We start from the raw sequence: 17,553 nt of genomic DNA, 5'->3' as shown, positions 1-17,553 counted from the left end.
GGTGGAATGAGTTCCCAGCAGAGCTAAGGGCCCTGTTGGAGCTCTTGCAGTTCTGCAGGTTCTGTAAAACAGAGCTCTTCCACCAGGCACTCGCTTAAGACCGGATGGTGGAACATCAATTGGGTTCCTTCTTCTTACCCCACCCTAAGGTGTGTACAGTCCTTTGCATTATAGGAGAGGGAGGAGAGGGTGTGGTAGGGTGGGGTGGTTGTGGGTTTGTTTTTTTATCCTTGTACTTTATCATCATATAAAATAAAGAACCATCTCAAGTTGGCTGGCCGAGATGGGCAGTATATAAATGAACTAATAAATAAATATAAATAAAAATAAAGTTCTTTCTCCATCCACACAGCAAGGGGCTCTGCACACGATGGCTGTCCTGCAGCATCTGCTTCCCATGATTGCCAAGTGCTGGGCCCCTGACATGCAGGCAAAGACTCAGCTTCCGGTCCTGCAGCAACTTTGCAACACCAGCTTCAGTTGCTAATCCCAGATTTAAATCCTAATGACTGCTGTACACGGAAGGCCCTGGGCACAAGGCAAAGCCCCTTGGCGCTTCACCCCCTCCTGCTGTCAGCAACATACTAACAGCTGACAAGAGCACAGGAAGGGCACTGGGCTGCAAACTGGGGGGGGGGGCAAGACCTTTGTTTCCATCCAGAGAATCCATGCACTGCTGCTCTCCCAAAGAATGAAGGCAGAGGTCACGGGGTCATCAGCACACCTCTCCGGCAGAAGGAGAAAACCGATTTACTGTGTCCAAGGTGAGGAGATCATCACATCGTGGTACTGAAAGGAGAAAGTGGCAAGCTTCCTTTCACCTCGGGCACAATGAAAAGGAGAAGGGAAGGCAGCCCAGAAAAGATGTGCAAAGACATTCTAAAGACACCACAAATGCTCCCCATTCGAGCACCAAAGATAATCACCATAATCAGATAATCTGTTGCGTGCACATAGTAGCCAGGATTAATAAAAAAAACCTCTGCAGGCAAGTATCAAAGCCCGCACGCCATTTTATGACTGGTTTTCAAAGCGTACAAGAGAAGCTCGTGGAATGATTTCCTCCCACCATTCATTTGATCTTGTTACTGCTAGCTGATCCCTAGGCACAAACCACTACCAGAAAGATTCAGTACTTCCCTTTCTGCTCCTCCTAAAGCTCGACATTACGTGCAACAAATTTGGGCTTGTCACCAAGTATGTACTTGACAGGGGGCTGAAGCCCAGCCCAGGACACCTGCATGTTTTCAAAGATATCCATACATTATGTTTCCAGTACAGCCCTAACATACATATTGTGTCCAATAGCCTTGGCTTTCTATTTCAGGAAATTAACTACCCACGTTGGAAAAGATAAGAGCGGGATATGAATAGATGTATAACCTACACTTCCTATTGTGCCGTGCACAAACATTCAAAATGCTACTAACAGCTACGGCTTTCTTGCAGAGAGATGGCTGCCATTTCAGAGGGTCATGCTCATATATCTTTGTAATGTGCATCATATTTTCTTTACTTCTAGAAGGTTATGAGGCCCAAAGGAGAAGAATGCAGCATTTAAAATCCCCAAGTGGAAGGTATCCAAGAAAAGCAGGAAGTGTAGAGAAGCCTGGGAAGTCCCTGACCGCACTGAGGAAGTTCTTAAGACACGGTCTGCCATGTAATAGGCAAATATTTCATCCACTAAATGACTGTCAAATAGACAGGAGGGGGGTGGGGTTTCTCCAGATATGTGGCACGCCCTAGATCAGGAAATGCTTGCTCTGCAAATAGTTACACAGGAGCATGGGGCGGGGGGTGTCAGGCTGCAGTCCAAGTGGTCCATGGGAAGATACCCTTCAGCATAGGGGGAGAATTCTACGTTAATAAGCCAAAGCAAGTTACCCAAACATTTCATTTCATTTATTTATTCTGTTTCATTTCACAGATTTCATTTCTGCCAGATTGGGAAAGAACACAGGGATTTGGAAGAGAGGATGAGAACACTCCTTTAAGAAACAGACCTCGGTTTCCAAGTTAACCCCCCTGAGCCCCACAAACTGTGGGTAGCACCACCCCAACCCATTTCATTCTTCATTACTTGGAGAGAGCAAAATCAGCTATTTCCTAAAATGTGCCATAGCAAGGTCTACGTTGACCCGGAGACCCTCACTGCTGAAGGGCTTTTCTGTGGTCAATGCTCAACCCATATCCGGGTCCTTCCTTTATTGTCTTATTATTCTACAGCAATCCCAGCACCCTGCTGGGTCCGACGCATCTATCATCAATATCGGAAAACACTCTGTACCAGAAAACACATATAAGGAGGCCAGCATTAAAGCTAAATCCTACCTCAGCGAGTAGCCTCCACAAGAAACTGTTAGCTTCAGTGGCCAGATTTGTGGCCCAGCATAAAGTATGCAGGACTGCAGTATGCAGGAAGAAGTAGAATGAGGTTCCCATTAAACACTGGGGAACCCGCCAAGCAAGGACACGGGATCAGCTGCTTACCTGAATCTTCACAGCAATGAGCACAGAGCTTAGCTCCTTGTCCAGTTCCCTCAGCACAGTCAGCTTCTTCAGTCGGAGACTGCACAGCCTGTAAGACAGAGAGAATGGGACACATTCAGGTACCACCATCCCAGGGCCTCTGCCGCATGGTACCAGGAGCTCCGAAGACAGCAAAGAGGGCTGGCCGGCCACAGCTGCTCCTCAGCTGGCAGCTTGGCCGAGGGACATCGGGATTCGTGCGACACAGAGAAAGCGGATCAGGAAAAGAGGAAAGGAGGAAAATTAACAGAGCTAAAGCAGGATTAAGGGGATTAGGCCATGACAGTCACAGCCCATGCGGAGGAGAGATCCCTGCCCAAACGGGACCACTGCCAGCCCTGCACACAGACACCTTCGCGACAACTAGTGCCAGGTCTCACCAACTGCAATGCTTTGAGCCATCTCTAATTTTTTTTAGAGGAACATTTGCTCCTGGTTGTTGATATCACACCTGATCGTGCTTTACGTGACGTTTATCATGACTGGCCTCCGTCATGGGCAACTGCTCTTCCAAGCTGATGCTGGAGCAAACTCGAGATGGGCAAGAGCTAGTTGTGCTGCCGGCCAAGAGAGTTCCCAGGAGTCTATTCTAATCGCTACTCTGCCAAGTCTCATGCTATTCAATGGACCACACTGGTTTTTGTTCCCTATTTGGTTAGCCATGCTTTCTTTTTTAAATTAAGCACATAATGGTCCCATTCTTCACCAGTGCATCCCCACTGAATAAAGGGGGAAGGGTAGAAGAAAACCAGCCTGTCTAGCAGCTTCATAAAATTTGAGATGGCTGAATAAAGAATTGCTTTTTTTATACTCTATTTTTTACTACCCAAAGGAGTCTTAAAGCAGCTCACAATCGCCTTCCCTTCCTCTCTCCACAACAGACACCCTGTGAGATAGGAGAGGCAGAGATCCACGTGTGTGTAATTTGTAAGTGTATTATGCAACAGTGCATAAATTAGTATTAAGCAAAACAATTCAGCACCTTGAGAATCTCCTTTTTCCATTTTTAAACATAATGCAGCTATATAATAATTCTTTTCCAATAATGGTAATAGCCTAATGTTTTCTTCAGCATTACTAATTAAGAAACAAATTCAGGTGGGTCGCCATGCTGGTCTGAAGCAGCAGAACAAAGTTTGAGTCCAGTGACTTCTTTAAGACCAACACAGTTTTATTCAAGGTATGATCAGGGGTTGCATAAGTAGTTAGCATGCCAGAGTCTCAGAGACTCACTGGATTAAAACTTTGTTCTGTATTTTGGAAACTAAATCATGAACCAGCCCTCCCACCCCTCCACATCAACAAGCACCAGTTTACTTGGGCAAGACTTGCTGGAAGCCTATCCTCTCTATTCTCTCTGTACAAATTATCCCACATCTTAATTAACCACATCTGACACGTCCAAATCTTTCCAAAGCCACGTCAAACGTATTTGTGCAGTAGTTATCGGATATCGAACAAGGTTCTGCGAGTTGTCTTCTTTTTTCCCCCTTTTCAAGATCTGCTTGGCTATTTCTAAGTAGCCAGGTCTCACAGGAGTGCAATTGCTGATCATCATGAAGACAGATACTAAAACGTGTGAGCAATGCCTGATGAAATCTCCAGATTCAGAGAGAGGCCTTCCACTGGCCAGGCTGAAAAGCTTCAATACTCAGTACTACAATTTTGTAGCAGAAGCAAAATTGTGCAAGCTAAGCAGCTACGCAAATATATGCAATATGCATAATTTATACTAGTCACAAACTCAGTTCTTGAAGGCATACAATTAGGATTGCCTTAAGACAAAATTCCCTATTCCATTTACTAGCATGTGTGTTAACCCTTTTTTGGCAGACACTGACGTGGTGGGCACGAAACACGGGGAACAATTAACAACCCATACAGCCACATAGGCATGCTCGCAACAGGAAGAGCTGTAAAACCTTGAAGTCTCCTGGTTAACTTCATTTTGTGTCTGAGATCTACTGCATAGGTTTTGGGGAGACCATGGAGCTTCTTGGACAAGTCCAGTTTCATATCCTTCCAGGACAGGCAGCCCTGATCCAAGGACAGCCTCCAGTTCCCAGGCTTTTAATGGCTGGGGATGTTAAAGCCTGAGCTTGTATTAATAGGATCAGACTTACCCTGAGAGAAGCAGCTAAGGACCCCTTCCTGCAGGTCAGCCCAGCATGCAACAGCCTTTCTGTGTTCCTCTTTAATCCTGCGCAAAACCCGCTGTTATTCATCATCCTGCCTCTGTTCTGGAACACCTGCCTACTTACCCCAGAAGTGATAATTCTGTGGTGAACAAACATCCCCTTTCTTCTATATGTTTGTTCTCTAAATCAAAGTCAACCTGAAGAGGTGGAAACCTAGTCCATGATAAACACGCAACCCCTCCAAGCTCTGCGCTAAAAAGAAAAAATAGCTGAAAGCAAGTCTCTACAGCCCATGAGCGTGGTAAGAGTCAGCATCGTATAGCGGTTACGAGCAACAGTCTCTAATCTGGAGAACTGGGTCTGATTTCCCACTCCTCCACATGCAGCCAGCTAGGTGACCTTGGTGCTGGTCACAGTTCTCTCAGAGCTCTCGGCCCCACCTATCTCACCAGGTGCCTGTTGTGTGCAGAGGAAGTGAAGGCATTGACAGCCACTAAGATTTTGGGGGGCAGAGAACGGGGTATAGAAACCAATTCTTATTTACCAAAATCAAGGCAGTCACTGGATATGTACATACACTCATGTCACTAAGGAACATGACAAGAAGAACTGCATAAACTGCATGACATCAGTAGGCAGCAGGCAACGGTGGTAAGGATCCCTACTTGATTTCATCACTGTTCTAATGGGTCCAGGACAGTCTCCACATTCAGAGAAACACAAAAAAGTATCTTGACATGCAGGCCAGGTATCCATATTTATCTGCAAGTATGCTCAATATAGGACCTCCTGCCAGGTAAGTTCAGTGCACCTCAAGGAAAGCAAAACTTTATTAACATTTTCTCCTAACATGGGGTTTAATTGGGAGGGGGAAACTAAATAGAAAACAAAGGATTATCATAAAGGATTATCATATGAAGCTTCATAATTCATCTGCACCATTATGACAAAGTACCAAAATAAAAATGTCAAACGTTAGCCATTAACAGGATACATCAGCCTAGGACCCAAGCCTGAGTCCTTCTGAGCCACCTGTTGGACAAGCAAATAGCATTTAGGGCTATGAGTCCTCAATGCTATCTGCAGACAAAAAATCAGATCTTGGTCAAACCAAAAAAGGTCTCTTAAATATTTTAAGAAATAAGATATCACTAGGCAACACAGTCTCTACAATCCTACAGCAGGAAAATAAGAAAATCTAACTTCTCTATCTAATACTTCAATACCTGGTATTAGATGGCACACCTTTTAGAATATAAAGAGTCCAAGCGAGAGGGTTAAGTATTCCTACACAGCAGTCCATCACAATGGGGGTTGGCATAAGAGTCACTGGCCAGTCAGATCATTTAGCTAGCATGACTTCCCTCTTGTCTCTGGCTTAAACCATTTGGCACTAGGTTGACTCCCCAACCCAATCAAGGAGGAGTTTGCTTAATGGAATCCTCCAGAAGATTATGATGTCCACTCCAGCTTCTCCACGCCAAACTAGTTATAGTATAGCCAATTACATTATCAAATTTAGCCTTAAAGGAGGTAAGGATGATGTAGGCAGAGAGGCCCAGTTATGGACACCTGAAAGTGGAGCAGACCTGCTAATATTTGGATTAACATTTGAGGGAGGAATCATGGTGCTTTGCCTCCCAACATAAAGTCATAGAGTTGGAAGGGACCTCCAGAGTAATCTAGGCCAACCCCCTGCACAGTGCAGGAACTCACAACTACTTGCCTACCCATGGTGACCCTAATTTCATGCCCAAGTGAATCCAGAATCCAGCCTGGCCTGGACGAAATTCACCTACCCACAGCAGCAATTAGCAATTCCCTGGGTATGCAAGAAAGGGCCACAAAAGACAAAGAGTGGCACATCCTGGGAAGACTGCGCGGGGGGAAAAGGCGGGGCAGGAAAGAGGTGGCGAAGCACCTCCCGACTCGTCAGTCCGGGGACAAGGGGCCAATCTTTGCCCCCCCATCCCGGACTGAGCCCTCCCCCACACCCCTTAGTGTTTTATTTATACCGCTCCCGCGGAGCGGTGTAAAGATGGTCTTGGTTCCCAGGGGAACAGATTGGGGGCCAGCGGGATACTTCCTGGCATCTGGGAAAAGATTAGTCTGGATGTCTTCAGGTTTCCTGCCTAAATAGTTCAAAGGTGTGTTTGATGTGAACCCCTTTTTCTCGTCTGTAGTTTCAACACTATAAAAGCCTGGCTAGATCCTTATTCTGTGTCTCAGTCAATTTTGCGTTCTGCTATGCTTTGGATTTCTATTGTGCTTTGTGAATATCTTCAATAAAGACTCTTATCCTTTACCTGCTCTTCAGAGTTGTGTGGCTTGTCAGAGGAATGGTCTCGCTGATGCTACTGAAACCTAAGTTCCTGACATCTAACAAGGTAGTAACTTTCTCAAAAAAAGAGAGATAAGGTTAGTCTGACATTACTTGTTCTTGAGAAAGCCATGTTGACTCTTAGTAATTATAGCCATCCATTGTAGCTGCTCAAGGAACGACTGTTTGATTATTTTTCTAAAATTTTGGCAGCTATAGACATCAATATGATGGGTTGGTAGTTACCCGGATCTGCCTTTTTCCCCTTCTTGAAAATAGGGACAACATTTGCCCGCCTCCAATCTTCTGACACATCACCAAGAATTGTCAAAAATAATGGACAGAGCCTCAGAAATTACATCTGCAAGTTCTTTTAGCACCCTTGGATGCAGTTCATCTGTCCCAGAAGATTTGGTTTCATTTAACATCAATACTGCATTCTCAACCCATGCCTTTCTAAACTCTCAATAAGTTCCACATATATCATAACAAAATCATTGGTGTTTCAGAGTTCCAGAGTTTTGGTGTCACTATCCCTACATTTTGTGTAAACCGCCCTGAGGGTGGTATAGAAATGTAATAAATAAAAGAACCTATAATGCTGAATGCTGGGGGCACCCGAAGCAGAGCCTCAGAAGATGACCACAGCAGTCAGGTATGTTCATAAGGGAGGACATAGTCCCCTCAGGTACATAAAGGAATACATGATACCCATTTATTTATGGACAAGATGAAAGTGGTGTATGTATGTGCATGAAGAAAGTGGATTTCCTGCTATGTCTTATAACTGAAAGCTTACCTGATCAAGATAAATCACATTTCCAGTAACTCCCTGCCTAGGTATGTCTGATGAAGGGAACTTTGATTCTAGAAACCTTGTATTCCGAAAACTGTATGGTGCTACTGGACTCAAATCTAGCTGTTCTACTGCAGACCAACACAGCTACTGTCTGAAACTTGTTCCTTTCCCTTACTTTTGCCAGACATGCGGAAGTAACTGCCTGAATTTACTTTCCCCAGCATAAGACACTGCTGGATCAATCCTTTAATGCATCTAGTACAGTATCCTATTTTAACAGTGGCCTCAATTATCCTGGAGGCCCAAACAGGGCCTAGAGGCCTCCACCTTGATGCTGCCTTCTAGTAGTTGGATGCAGAGCCTCTGGCTATGGAGTCTCCCTTTAGTCATCATTGTTGGTATCCCCTGTTGGATCAGTCTTCCACGTATCTGTCTATTCACATTATTATGGCCACTGGCTGTGAATTTTACAACTTAACAACTCATCATGTGAAGAAGTACTTCCTTTTGTCTGTCCTTTTAGAAAATGCCAACATGATAACTAGTGTATGATATCTGTATTACTCCTGATTTGAATGGTACACACAATTACATTTCATGCCATACTCCCAGTATTTTATGGTCTCCTGCGCCTGTTTGCTTTTTAAACTTCTACATGAAACGACTGCATAGGAGGGATCCACGTGTAGCATCAAAACAAATGAGATCCAGTCCTCAATAACCCAGACTCCTGTATATTTTACTGAAAATGCCTTAGGACATGCCATTTCCCTCAAAACAACTTTATGTGGACAGAAATTTGCTGCGTAAGAGCAGCATTGGCCCAAATAGGGCACCGAGATTTTGGAAAGCTTCTTTAAAATTTAAAGATGTTTTGCCCTGAAATTCTGTTTTATCATTTTTAAGAGACCGAGGTTCATTTCTAAAAACTCCTTGGCTGAACAGACACCAGCATTGGATATTTTAATTTTTTATTCATGAATATAATTTTATCCTTCCTTTCCATCCACATCTGGGACCCTCAATGTGGCTTCTGAAAACCAGTAAAGTAAAAAGAAAAATAAATATAAACAATATGAATAATACAACAGAAAACTTGCAGCAAAAAAAAAGCAGCAGATCAATAAAAAGCAAAGACTGCAAAATCAACAGAAGCTTATTGAAAAAATGGCAGAAGTCATCGATTACAACCCAGGTCAACACCATATTGAAATAGCTGTGCCTTGAACTGACATCTAAAGGCAAACAGGGGGAAATCAGGCAATTCTACTGAGACACAGAGCAGTACAGGCTACCAATGATCTACTTTTGCCAGCAATCTTTAATGAACCAAACATCATACCAAAGAACTTGAGGGGGGGTGCAGTGTAAATGGGACACATGCCCCTTAGATCTGAATATGGGACCTTACCGGCCAGTGAGTCCAAACCTTACCTCACTCAGCGTAAGAAATCCAAAGTAAAGCATTCCCAACAAGACTACTCAGCCTCAGCTTGACAACCTCCCAAAAGAAAAAGCCCTCCCCTCTCTGCTGGCCATTGTCGAAATGCTCTTACTGTTAGGGACAGCATTTCCGCACATCAGTAAAATAGCGTTACGCCAGTTGAATGGCAAAGCACTAAATTGTATCGTGCTTCCTAGACCTTCCTCACCTTTTCGCACGTCTCACTCTCCACATCTGCTGCTGGACATGGCAGAATAGAACAACGTGCCTTATACGCATTGCACTTCCACCTGTCAATCAATTCAGGGAACCAATCCCCTTCCCCTATATTTTAAAGATCCTGCGATGCCTGCTCATTTTTTTTTTAATTCATACTTCTCCATTGCAATGCCTATGTATGGATCCCCTTATGGGATCACGATTCCTTTGATATATTTAAAAACTTATATAGTTCCCAATGGGGGGGGGGGGAGAGAAAACTTTCGAGAGGCATACTTGGTGTTACAACTTCGAAAAAAATATTTTATTCCCGGCATAGCCTGCATGCCTGTCTGCCTATTCGTTGTTCCAGGAAGTTAGTCATTTTTAAAAAGACATTCCTGCCCTTCGGAACAAGGGAGAGGGTGGCAGATGCAAGGGTGGGATAAGGCAGGCCATTTTAGCATGTTTGAGCCCCCTACAGGCAAGGGAAGCATGGAAGTGGATATCTTGACATACTTCTGAGAGGAGTTAGCTGCTTTTGAACAAGGCCATGGGAAAAGAAAGGAGGAAGAGGAAGGAGTGGAAGGTGGAGGAAGAGAGTTGGATTTTATATCCTGCTTTTCTCTATACGCATTGCACTTCCTACCTTAGGAAGTCTCCAAGTCACTCAGTTTCCTTTCCTTCCTTTCCCCACAACAGGCACCTTGTGAGGTAGGTGGGGCAGAGAGAGCTCTGAGAGGACTGTGAATGACCCAAGGGCACTTGCATGTGGAGGAGTAGAGAAACTGCCCTGGTTTTCCAGATTAGAGTTTGCTCCTTGGTGCAGTGGTTGAGAGTGGTGACCTCTAATCTGGAGAGCTGGGTTTGATTCCCCGCTCTTCTTCCATGTGCAGCCAGCTGGGTGACCTTGAGCCAGTCACAGTCCTGTTAGAGCTGTTCTCATACAGCAATCCTGCCAGACTTCTCCCAGTCTCACCTACCTCACAGGGAGAGGAAGGGAAGGCAACTGTATGCCACTTTGAGACTCCTTCAGATAGTAAAAAGGGAGATATAAAAACCAACTCTTAACCACGCCAGGTCCATTGGCCAGCAGCAATAGCTTTTTCTCAGCATGAGTTCAGGGCAACGACTTCCAAGCTTTCCTTGAGAGTCAGCAAACCAAAGGGTGACTTCAGAAGTGCCAACACTTAAAGCCTGGTTTCTTTTCATATGGTGAATAGAATGTGCAGTCAGGCTTATGCAGAAGCAGCGAGGGATGAAGCCACAGAAGAATGGCAACCACACTAGTCCTGCAATGAGAGGCCCAATTCCTTACCAGGGCATTCATTTTCTAGCAAGCAAGCTCCACTAAAAGTTTATTTCTACACCAACTCTCCTTAGACTTTTACAGCTCCCTGAGCACTCTCCCTCCAGTCAGAAGTCTACATTTATGAGGATGCTTTCCTCAGTCCGATGGGCAATGTTAAAGATTTACCAGATTTCTTTTCTTTACGGTTCTTTATCTGGTCTGCATGAAACTCAAATACTTTGGCCACCTCATGAGAAGGAAGGACTCCCTGGAGAAGAGCCTAATGCTGGGAGCGATCGAGGGCAAAAGAAGAAGGGGACGGCAGAGAATGAGGTGGCTGGATGGAGTCACTGAAGCAGTAGGTGCGAACTTAAATGGACTCCAGGGAATGGTAGAGGACAGGAAGGCCTGGAGGATCGTTGTCCATGGGGTCACGATGTGTCAGACACGACTTCGCACCTAACAACAACAACAACAAATACAGTCTGCAAACTACAATAGCCCAGCATGATTAGAAGAACAGATTTCCTGGGACACTGTAGAAAATACTTCACCAACTTCCTATTACTACCGCTACTTCAACTGATCCTCAACTCGCTATACCAAAACATGTACTGATGCCAATCACAAGCCCTGCAGAGAAAGTTTGGGTCGATCAGCTTATGCTATTGATTTCTGGTTCCTTGCACAGGACCAGACCTGGAACGAACTGAGCCTAATAGACCAGATCATGGAGGGCTGCACAGATGGACAAGCTGACCTGTACTGAACAGCCTGTCCTGTCACTTTCCAGGAGCCTTGGGTAGGGATGTACACAGCTATGCTTCCCAACCATAAAGGTAAAGGTAAAGGTATCCCCTGTGCAAGCACCGAGTCATGTCTGACCCTTGGGGTGACGCCCTCTAGCGTTTTCATGGCAGACTCAATACGGGGTGGTTTGCCAGTGCCTTCCCCAGTCATGACCGTTTACCCCCCAGCAAGCTGGGTACTCATTTTACCGACCTCGGAAGGATGGAAGGCTGAGTCAACCTTGAGCCGGCTGCTGGGATTGAACTCCCAGCCTTATGGGCAAAGCTTTCAGACGGCTGCCTTACCACTCTGCGCTACAAGAGGCTCTTCCCAACCATATTCTGCATGATTGTACCGCTTCTGGAGTTTCTCAAAGCTGGAAGAATGTTTCAGAGGTTTCTCAATGGTAAAAAAGTTGAGAAAGGCTGGGGTCTTTTATTATTGTTGATTGGGGTTTTAATGGGTATTTTATTGGGTTTTTATTGTTGGATTATTTGTTGTGACCTGTTACGAGCTGGTTTCTGAGAGTGGCGGGCTATAAATCCAATAACTAACTAACTAACTAACTAACGAACTAATGAACGAACTAACTAACTAAATCAATAAATAATTGTCTCCTTTGAAGTAGACTGACAGCTCTTAGACCGTTTATGCACTGGGAACTTCACTGCCCCAGCTCCTGTGCAGGAGCACAAATTAGGGGCAGATGAGGTGCAACAGGCCACATGCCCCCCCTTGTGGATGCAGGAAGAGGTGGAGCAACCTGCCACAACTAAAACTCCAGGCTGCAGCCCGGCATGAAACCTCCAGTGCGTAAACGGTCTTAGGAAATTCTAGTCTCTTTGTCTCTCTTTCTCTGAGAAAACTCTCCACCTTTTGAGAGTGAGATGTAAACATCTTTGTCTATCTTAGTGAGCTTAGACTAGAATAGCTCACTATCCCTACCTATCATATCAGTGTTGGATTTCCTAAAATAAAGTAGTTGTATTAGACTGAAGTACTGCCTGCAGCCTGCTTAATCCTGTTTGTTATTTTTCTTACCTTCAATCACAATAGAGCATGTTTTCTTAGCCTTGAGCACTCCGCTATCTACATGCAAGGAAATTGCCAGCATACAGATTCCATCAAACACATGTGAATCTCCTCTACCCATATCATTTCCTAACACAGCCTGGGGGGGGTGCACTTTTTTGCTCCGCTGGGTAGCTACACATACAATATTTAGTGCTCCTACAGCCTCACAACTCAAGCTGTCTTCACACATGACAAATATCTAGTCTGCTCTTCAGTCAGTTCTGAAACAGTGTTCCTTATTATCTGCAGTTGTAATTATTTGATGCCAAAAGATTGTTAGCATGGTGCCATGGTAAACATATTTATTGCATGATCATAGGCTGACTCTTTTCCTTAACTCTTCTGGGGAGTCTATTCTAAAGTTCTATTCTGCCAGTGGGTAGAAGCTTTCTTCTAGTTCCCAAGATAAATATAATCACTCCCATCCATTTGTTCATTTACCCAGGAGCTCCTTTAAGAACAATTTATTTTATTATTTTTAAAAAAATATAAGCGTGATTAGAATGCAATAAAATTTAGGCCAACGTCTGTTAATGCCTCCATTTATCATAATCTATTGAAGGCATTTAAATCAAGATTTTAAATGTTGGCTCACCCTCATTCACATCACAAGCAACCAGCAGCATTTTGCTTTTATGCACACAATTATCAGGGGAAACACATTTTAAATTTAACGCAGCTCAATGTGCTACATGGAATTTTTTTTAATGTATAACTGCATATTTACTAGAATGTTTTCATATTTGATTTTTAATAGGGTAATTAGCACTGAGCTAGTAATCAAACCTATTATCCTGTCTTTTTATGAATTCCTATATATCAACTAGCAATACTTACACACATAAAAATAACTAATGTAAATGTGATCCTAAGCAGAGCTATATCTTTCCAAGACCACTAACTTCAACAGATTAAGAATGGTGTAACTTTATTTAGGATTGCGTTGTAAAGTGTACAGCTTTGTCCTATGTATGTTTACTCATAAGAATAGTAGTCTTATTCTAGTTTTTCCAGCATTACTACAGAATCCTCCAAGTAGCCAGTTGAACAGTAGCCAATTCACAAAGAACAAAAGTCAACAATTCCACTGAAGTCAATGAGATTGACAGCCAATCCTCATATTCAAAGGTGGATCAAGAGATCATGCACTAAGCAAACCTGTGCTGAATGTATTTCATTTGCATCCTGTTTTGCTACATTGGAGCACAGGACTGTGTACATTTAGTTCCTTTATTTTATCCTCAGAACCATCAGGTTAAGAGATACCTGGAAAAAAAACCTGAGATCTGTATCTGGCTTAAAGAATAGCCAGAAAACACCAATGAGGTATTTTGTGGCTATTCTTTTGGCTCAGATATAGCCAAGTGCATGCCCCTAGTGGCTACAGTGTATGCATGCAGAATGCCCCTATCAGGAAAAGTTTGAGGGAAGATATGTTTAAGTGGTGGCAAGGACCTGCCCTGTATGATATGAGAGATGAGGGTAAGGAGGCTAACCCCTTAAGCACATATAGATCGCCCACTACTTCTCAGGCATTCACAGGAAGAACAGCGGAGGGGATCATCACAGCTGGGACAGACATGTTGTCATGCCTGGAGAGCGCCCCCCTGTGGGTAGGAGGAGTGTTGTGGGTGGAGACCACCCTCTGGTGGTTGGGCAGGACCTCACTCCTGTCCAAATACAATGGTGACACAAATGTCTGTGTAGAGAAGCCCAAAGGATCTTCTTCGTTTACTCATACAGTCAGGGTATTTACAGAGGTTGGGGGAAGATATGGGGCTGCAGCTTCCACTACGCTATTGGTTTAGCTGCTGGAGTCATCCTCACTGTCATCTGATTCCCCATCCTGACAGTCCCTCCACTCCTCCATCGCTCTCCTTGCCTGTGGTGACCCTCCCAGAGTCAACCATTGCCTTTCTGTGCTTCCTTGCTCCCGCTTTCTCCTTCAGGTCATCTTGGCTCGTTTTCCTTGCACCTTCTCTCTCTCTCTCGCTCACTGCCACTCCTTCTATCACCCACCACAACCCTGTGTCTTTCCTCCCTTTTTATCCCTTCCCCTCCTGCAGCCCAGGTGAGGTGATATCAACCCCGCCACTCCCTGCCTGTCCACTTACCCACCCTCCTGTTGGTGCCTCCACACCTGCATCCAGGAGAGCCTCCTTGCATTTGGGCCTTGAGCCACCAGGCCCCGTCTTCTGCTGCTGCTGCTGAGCCCATGTAGGCAAGCCCCCTGGGAACAGGGCCACTGGGGTGTGGTGGGGCCCGCCCACATGTACACAGCCCAGACTCTCCCAGACTGCTGCCAGGAGGCCATTGAGTTCTGCCCCACACTTGGCCCCATCTCCACCTGGCTGGCCAAGGAGGGTGGGCTCCGAGAGGGGCAGTCGCTGCAGGTCCTGCAGGGCCAATGCTGGAGCCAGGCACCCCACAGCTGCAGCCAGCACCCCACCAGTCACTGGGGCATTCCCCCTACCCGTAAGAGGTCCCCTTTGGGACTGTACCAGGAGATCCCTGAGTAGCTGGGAGTCCTGACTTCCCAGACGGGAGGCCCATGAGAGATGCCAGTGCCGAGTGGTCTGGACATATGTGGGGGGTTTCCAAGTGTTCATTTTATACCCAGTACTCTTGACCTGTAAAGCCTTTGGCCAAGATCATTAGGAGACTTAGTGTGTAACCAATATGCAGACTGCACCCAGATTTATATTTCATTATCTAACCTCCAGAAGCAACCATAAAAGTCCAGGATCAGCATCTTCAGAATGTGGTCAAGTAGCTGAAAGTGAACAAACTGAAGCTTAATCCAGACAACATGGAGGTGATACTTGGCTGGGAAGCAGAATATTTGGCTGATGACAATCTACCAGGTTTAGAAAGAGTCAAGTTCTCTTTAGTAGATCAGATTAAGAGCTTGGGGGTACTCTTTGACAGCCTCGTTGATCAGCCTCGTTGATAAACAGAGAACACAGTCCAATTTTTAAAGAAAGAACTTGTACATATTATGGGCATATGGCAGTACTTCCACAATACTACTAAGCTCTTTTGACAGTATGCTACATCAGACTGCACCTGTGCAATTCCCTCACTGTTATTTTCCTCCTTCTCTCATGGACCAAACTCGGAAACCAAATACACAAAAGCAAGCATATCTGCAGCCATTGTTCTTTGTGCATTTGATTATATTTCAAGATCTGGGCTTTCAAACTGCTGGCTGCTTAACATGAAAATGGCCGTTCTGGAAGAGCCATAAAAGTACTGTACAGACCACAGAAACTCAACTCAGCTGCTTTCAAAGCTTTTAAGAATCCACCAGTGGCTTCCGAGCTTTTCATAAGAGCCAATAATGCTGGGGGAAAGTGGGGAATCCCCCAAACCCAGAATTGTGTCCCAAGTGCTGGATTTAGCTTTGATGCAGCAGTTCTGGGGACCTGCAAAATATAATAGGCCCTAGCTAGGGAAAGACAACATTTACGCATAGCTAGTCTTGCTTCAGTGGCTGAGAATAGATAACAGTAGTTCAAAATTCTAAAGTAGTCAATTAAAATGCAATTAAAACACTCATTATAAAACTATCAGCTCCCCAAAGCCAACTTGAATAAAAAGATTTTTACAACACTTGCAAATGATACAAAGGAAGCGAACAAATTTCCACAGAGAAGGAGTTCCCTGATACTGCTGACAAAGTGTTCCCAGTCAACCTTCCAGATGAGAAGGGGAGGGGGGAGGTATAGAGGAACACTTTATTCAGAGGCTCAAAATCCAACATCTTCAATCATATCCAAAATGGAGAGAGTGTGCAGGCTCTGGAGCACTAAGGCTCCTGATGATAACCCACATCAGGAAACTATCATGCTGGTGCCAGCTCAAACTCCCAGATATTCCCATGAAAGACCCATAGATCGTGCACTGCACTAGTCTAGATTTGTGATGAAAGCATGGACAGGGCTATGAACAGAGGGGAGAGTCACTCATGGCTCTGCCAGCCCCCTTGTGGAGCACTACAGGACGCAATTCTCTCCCCTACCATATTCAACACCTTCGTCCACTCTCCAGCCCAGCTAGTTTGGGGGATGTCACCAATATGCTGATGACACCCAGCTCTACTTCCTAATGGATGAACGGACTCTCCAGGTGTTTGGAAACTGATGGTCTGGCTTAAGTAGATTTGCTAGACACTCAACCTCTCCAAGATGGAGATCCTGTGGTTGAGTAGGGAATGACTGGGCGAGGAAGTTCAATTGCTCTGTCTAGATGGTGTCCAGCTTACTACTGCACATTCAGCTAGGTCGCTGGTTGAGGCCAGGACTAAGACCTACAGGGCCCCTACTCAGGCTATGCATCAACACTGAGCAGTCCCCCTGAAGTGGATAGCTGCCAGAATGGGGTGGGGGGGGGAGTTATGGAGTACATCGCTAATCTTGGATCCCGCTTTTATGTGAGTATTATGGGGTATGGGTTAAGGGGGTTTATAGGTTTTATACAGACTGTAACCCCCCGCAAGTCCACAGAGAGTGGTGGGCTAAAAATAAAATAATAAACTATGAAGGAAAGAACATCAGCAGCACTTGAACACGAAGGCTAAGCCACATGCCATGCTTTCCATGTTGTTAATTTTCTTTTATTTTTTCCAAAGTCACAGGCAAGTCTACTCCAGAAACTACCTACTCTAGCTCATTTTCATGGTTTCAATTACCCACTCCTAATCTACCAGTGGTATGGTCATTAACAGCAGTGGCTTCTAATCTGGGGAGCCAGGTCTGATTCTCCATTACCTTCACTTGCAGACAGTTGGGTGACCTTCGGTTAGTCACAGTCCTGTTAAAGCTATTCTCAAGACAAGCTGCCAGATCTCTCTCAGCCTCAACTACCTCACAGGGTGTCTGTCAAGAGGAGAGGAAAGGAAGGCGATTGTAAGCTGTTTTGAGACTCCTCTGGGCAGTGAAAAGTGGGGTATAAAAATCAACTCTTCTACTT

General features: G+C 44.9%; 1 protein-coding gene across 2 annotated transcripts in view; it reads right to left on the bottom strand.

The window, feature by feature from the left end:
- LOC143837083 (phosphofurin acidic cluster sorting protein 2-like) overlaps positions 1-17,553 on the bottom strand; it is a 179,746-nt gene that overhangs the window by 60,983 nt on the left and 101,210 nt on the right. For both annotated transcript variants that reach the window (XM_077336551.1, XM_077336557.1), the window contains exon 2: positions 2,491-2,578. In XM_077336551.1, the coding sequence (XP_077192666.1) occupies positions 2,491-2,578 (88 nt within the window). The remainder of the gene's footprint in view (positions 1-2,490; positions 2,579-17,553) is intronic.

Source organism: Paroedura picta, chromosome 1, assembly GCF_049243985.1.
Source record: "Paroedura picta isolate Pp20150507F chromosome 1, Ppicta_v3.0, whole genome shotgun sequence".
Classification (NCBI taxonomy): Eukaryota; Metazoa; Chordata; class Lepidosauria; order Squamata; family Gekkonidae; genus Paroedura; species Paroedura picta.
The sequence above is the reverse complement of the archived record's forward strand: the minus strand, read 5'-3'. Positions and strand labels throughout refer to the sequence as shown.